The 6,000-nt window shown below is 48.0% G+C and overlaps 1 protein-coding gene across 1 annotated transcript in view; it reads right to left on the bottom strand.

Annotated features, from left to right (window-relative positions):
• ZEB1 (zinc finger E-box binding homeobox 1) overlaps positions 1–3,155 on the bottom strand; it is a 91,740-nt gene extending 88,585 nt beyond the window's left edge. Inside the window, exon 1 of the mRNA XM_072154059.1 lies at positions 3,058–3,155. Within this exon, the coding sequence (XP_072010160.1) occupies positions 3,058–3,115 (58 nt within the window). The 5' untranslated portion in view covers positions 3,116–3,155. The remainder of the gene's footprint in view (positions 1–3,057) is intronic.
• Positions 3,156–6,000: the final 2,845 nt, after the last annotated feature.

Raw genomic sequence — 6,000 nt, forward strand, 5'->3', positions numbered from 1 at the left:
CCATCGGTCTCATCTATTTACGTTTTTTTATTATCTCTAGGTCCGCCACCCAGTCGACACGTATGGAAGTAGAGGTCAGCCTCACCTCACCCACTGAATGACATTTTAGAAGAGAGAAAATAGCAAGTCATCCTTAAGAGCGGACTCCTCCCCCACTGTATCTGTACAGACCTTTAATAGCATTCGTTCCTGACTGTTACTGGACTGAGCAGATAGATAATACGCCGCACTACCCCAGTGTATCGCCGCACACCACAAAAAGGGCTTAAAAGCTTATCGCAATTCTCTTTCCCTACACTGCAAGGGAGATGGAGCTTCATCATACGAGGAATAAAACGCTCCCTCTAATGCAGCTTTATAATACATGAGCAATTGCACTAGTGTGACGCCTGATGCATATACACTCCGGCTTCTGCTCTCAATTACTTTACAGGCTGTCAACTTCCATTACCTACTAGCAGCGCCCTCCCCCTTCAATGCACCTTGCCGCAAAGTGCCCCCAACCCCGTCCAGTGCCAGATCACCCATCCAGATACAAGAACACCAATCACAACTACATCAAATGGCAACAAAGTAGCGAAAGAATCAAGAAATGTTTATTGTTTACATCAACAAAAATTGCAACACACAACAAATCCAGGATCACCTACACACAACAGAGACGAGGCGACGGTGACGTCAGCGCTGGAAATACCTGGAATTAGATTGGTTTCCATGATCCCTGCCCAGTGCACCTTTGCTGCCAGGGTGGGGCATCATGAAGCAGACCACGCGACATGTCGGCAGCTTATAAAAATTACATTAAAACAGAAGGTAGGAGGGAAAAAAAAAAAAGAAAACGTTGCGAGAGGTAAATCAATGCTTCCCTGGAGATCGGAGGAGGAGGAGGGGGCTGCCAGGCGCTGCAGGAATGGACTAAACACCATTTTTTTTTGCATTTTTCTTTTTATTATGCCTCTACCTGCCATATCTCATAGATAGCGATAGATCCCGGCTCAGATTAGATCTATTTTCCAATCAAATCCAAAATCCTCGCCTGCCCAGGTAAACATGTTTACAGGTCTCGACGCTGGGTGGCACATGCCCACATGTCAAACGCATGTCGTCAGCAATGACAAGACGTACACCCACACCCCCCCACACACACACTTCATTTCCAGAATCGGCATCCCCCCCAAACTTACCTTGCCCTGCATCTTAACAAGCATCCCCTACTCCTTCATCCCACTATGGGGTTAAATAGCATCAGGCAGCAGCTCAGCACAAATCCCTTCCCAATACAATCCCGGTAAGACAGGAAGTCCCATCATCACAAAACCCATAATACTACAAAGTGTCATCCGCAGCACCAGGGAGGGGGGGGTTGTGCGAAAACAACAAGTATTTCCTCCCCTTCCTTCATGTGGATTTTCCTGGGATAGGAAATATCTTTATTTTAACCCATTTCAGTCCCTGCCCTCCTAACTAAGAATCAGCCCCAAAACGATGGGATGAAACTCCGGAATAATCAGCAATAAGTAACGGTATAGAGGGGAAAGGAGAAGGGGGGCGTGAGAATAAAAGGCAGCCGGAGTGTGAAATGTAAATGTTTCCCTTATATAGACTGCAGACGGAGTAAAAAGGGGCCCCCCTTTTCGGCAAACAGACACCACCCCTTTGTAGACAGGCAGGTACCTCTCTCTGTAGAAGGAGGAGAGAGATGACCAAAAAAAAAAAAACTTTCTGTAGGCCATTCCCCGGTTCTCACCGCACCCATATTCATCATGATTATCACCATCAGCACCCACCCACCCCCGGGCTGGAAACCACCCAACCAAAATAACCACCAAGCACCTAGAGCAGAGCTGCACCCATCCAATATGGGGGGACCGAGCCCTGATATACATCAAAAGAGGAATAGAAACCAGCAGGAGGGAGTGAAAAATTACCTTCAAAGTGGGCGGAAATGTGATCAAATACACTGCTCTTTTAACCCCTTGTAGGACGAGCCTGGACAGTTCTGCGGTACCGGCTCTGCCTGGAGATTATATCAGCTTCTATACAGCGCAAAGGGGGTTAAGCCAATGGTTGAAGGAGGCGTCACTTTGAAGTAAGGGGGGAGTCAAGCCAATTACTCCTATTCCCCCCCCCCCCTCTATTTAAGGTCAAGTAGTATACAGCCTGGGATATAGGGGCTACTTCTCAAAGTCACCTATCAATCATCCCAACGTCACTGCAGCAAGTGACCTACCGCAGAACGTCATTGCCTTTAAGACCTACCCCTCTGTGTCATCAGCAACTCTACAATCTAATTACTCCTTTAAAGGGGTCACAATTCATTAAAATTTTCTTAAAAATGTTAATATATATTCATTATTACCCACCCACTGCAATGATCACTACTTTTTCCATTACTTTTGTTGGATAGACTATGCCTTTAATAGTTGAAAGAGGTTCTGCAGCAGCTGCGGTGGTGTTACTTTAGCCCCCCCAAAATAAAAATTAAAAAAAGTGATTACTAGTCCTGGATGGTAGAAAGTTGTGATCAGTTGGCATGAAGAATGGGCACAGGGGTGGGTGTATGGCATTTACCTGGCATCACCTATGGGTGCGGGGAGGATTGCAGCAACAGTGTGGGGACACTGCAGCACCCACTCCCCCCTCCAGGTGACCCCCCGCCCCAAAGTTCCATCAGGACTGATACAATGTAACGACGCGGAGGCTGCGGCCGAGCACAGCAGCAGCTGCAGCACCTTCTTCTTCTTCTTCTTCTTCTTCTTCTTCCTCCCCTAGAATAACGTGGCCGCTGATCCGCTACTTCTGCACTACCTGGAGGAGGAGGAGGAGGGGGACACCAGGGGGATGGAGGAAGTTTGGGGTCCGGGGGTCCTAGGGGGACATATAGCGGGGACAGTGCGCGGCTCCATACAGTAACATGGAATAACGGTCCAGGGAGGAGGCAGCAGGTAACATAACGGTACACGGAGCCCCGGCCCCCAGCCCCTGCTGTGCCCGGGGAGCAGCCGTGCCCAGGACCCCAGCCCGCAGCGCCCCCTGCCCCCCGGCCCGGGCACTCACCGTTATTCCGCCGGGGGTTCGCCTGTTTTCTGCGCTTACACCTGGGGCCATCCGCCATGATCCTCTCGTTCTTGTGTCTAAATGCTGGAGTCACCTCCCTCCCCCGCCCCTCCTAACACCACCACCTCCTCCTCCTCCTGCTCGGCTCTCCTCTCCCCCTGGCGAGCTCCGCACCTGGTTTACGACACTTCTCGTTTACGACATCACCTCAGCCCCCCTAGTGGTCTAGTGGGGGGCTCAGGTAGACAGAACAGGGCTGTACCTATACACTGGGCTGACACCTCCATCATGTCACATCCCTGCCTGAGCTGCTGGGGGGGGACTACAAGTCCCAGCAGGTAATGGCCATATGACAGCTGCTGGAGATGCACTACAAGACCCAGCAGTCAATTTATTTTTTTTTGGCACCTGTACAGGAGATCAGTGTCAGCCACAGGTCTCTATGATTACATTATAGCCTGATATAACATAGGGACTTGTGTGGTACTACTAGTCCCATCAGACCGCCATAGTACTACAATCCCCAGCATCTCATGTTATGGTGGATGTTGGCACCTGTACAGGAGATTAGTGTCTACAAGGTTTACTATAAATACATCATAGCCAGTTATAATAAAGGAAGCTTATTTACCAGACACCTTAGCCCCTGTGGTACTACAAGTCCCATCAGGCAATCACAGTACTACAAGTCCAAGCATGTCTTGTGTTAGCACCTATACAGGAGATCAGTGTCTGCCAAAGGTTTCTGTAATCACTTCATAGTCAGCTATGACATAGTAAGGTTATTTATCAGTATCCTCAGCCCCTGTGGTACTACAAGTCCCATCAGGCAATCACAGTACTACAAGTCCCATCATGTCATTTTGTATTGGCACCTGTACAGGGATCAGTGTCAGCCACAGGTTTCTACAAATACATCATAGTCAGATATAGCATAGAGAATTACAAGACCCTTCATACTATCACAGTACTACAAGTCCCATCAGACCACCATAGTACTACAATCCTCATCATCTCATGTTGTGCTGGGTGTTGGCATCTGTACAGGAGATCAATGTCAAGAATGTTTACTATAAATACATCATAGCCAGGTATAATAAACTAAGATTATGTACCAGAAACCTTAGACCTGTGGTACTACAAGTCCCATCAGGCAATCACAGTACAACAAGTCCAAGCATGTCTCGTTGTGATGACACCTCTACAAGAGATCAATGACAGCCATAGGCTTATATAATTACATTATAGTCAGTTTGGACATAGGATGCTTATTTATCAGCATCCTCAGCCCCTGTGGTACTACAAGTCCCATCAGACAATCAGTACTACAAATCCTGTCAGACCACAATAGGACTACAAATCCAAGCATGTCATGATATGTTGGCACCTGTATAAGAGATAATTGTCAGCCACTGGTTTCTATAATCACATGAAATGCAAATATAACATAAGGAGCTGTAGTACTCAGTGGTACTACAAGTCCCAGCAGACCATCACAGTACTATAGTCCCCAGCATGACATGTTGTGTTGGCAGCTGTACAATAGGTCAGTGCCAGCCACAGGTTTCTACTAATACATCTCAGCCTGAAGCCTGTGGTACTACTAGTCCCATCAGACACCGTAGTACTACAATTCCCAGCATGGTATGTTGTGTTGGTACCAGTATCACCTGATCAGCTGTAGCCACATGTTTCCATAATTACACAATTTCCAGCTACTGCATAAGGACATGTAGTTCTCTGTGGTACTACAAGTCCCATCAGACCATCATAGTACTACAAGTCCCAGTATGCAATTTATGGGCTGGGTGTCATTTGAAAGAAAGAATAACCACCGATTCCTATAATTACACAAGGAGTTTTTCCACAAGACCCGAAGCACCTGTCTAGCCCCATCATCGTGGTACTACAAGTCCCAGCATCTCATGTCTGTGCTTCATATATATATATTGGCGTCTGTAGTCTAAATTCTTAAAATTACATGGTATCCAACTATAGCATAGGCAGCTTGTTTACCCTGTGGTACTACAAGTCCCATCATTCTGTAGTTTATGCTATAAACACTGTATATTTACAAGTTAATTCCCAGTAGTACTACAAGTCCCAGCAGCTCAGTCTGTTATTTCCCTTGCTGAGGCCATTGTTTTATGTGGTACTACAAGTCCCAGCATGCTTCTGATGGGCAGCTGGTGGTGAGACCTTGTGGGCAGCCACAGGTTATTGTAAATGATCCCCCCTGGTGAACCCCACAGATGCCCATGCAATGTGCCATCTTCAGTAGGTGGAAGGTGTCACTGTGGCATGGATACCCTGGCAGTGGGTGGTGCTGGAGGCTGCAGTCATTGGGGAGGAGGAGAAGGAGGATGCCAGTTATAGGGACACAAGTTGGGCAATGCCAATGAAACTTTAGATTTGAAGGAAGGTGTGGAGGGCGGGTAAGCTCTTGGCACCAGCCCATACACTGCTGCATGTGACAGACAGGAGGGGGCATTTGTGTGGGCATAAGCTTGAAGATAAGGTATAGGGTGTCTTATCATAGGAGTGCGGGTACTGGGGAATATCACATGGCAGCAGTGCCTAGGAGGGGCATGTGCCAGGAGGTGCTCCCACCACCCTCCTCCTCCCCAGGCAGCTGAGTGACACAATGTGACAGGAGCTGCTGCTGTCTATTCAGCATCCTGTGCCAGGGCTGCAGCCCACCTGCCAGCCACGTAACCAGGTGGGGAGGGGCTCCCTGCATGCTGCAGTCTCCCCCTCCCCTGACACTTCATCATACAGGGGAAGTGAAGAGAGAAACTACAACAAATGGAAAATACAACAAATGTAGAGGAAACTACACGCCCCAGGGCTCCGGAATAAAGCTCCGCTGCCATTACTGGTGGCATTTCTGTGCCCTTTGATGATTTTGCTGTGCCCCTTTAAATGAACTTCATGTATTTGTAA

Source organism: Engystomops pustulosus, chromosome 5, assembly GCF_040894005.1.
Source record: "Engystomops pustulosus chromosome 5, aEngPut4.maternal, whole genome shotgun sequence".
NCBI lineage: Eukaryota > Metazoa > Chordata > Amphibia > Anura > Leptodactylidae > Engystomops > Engystomops pustulosus.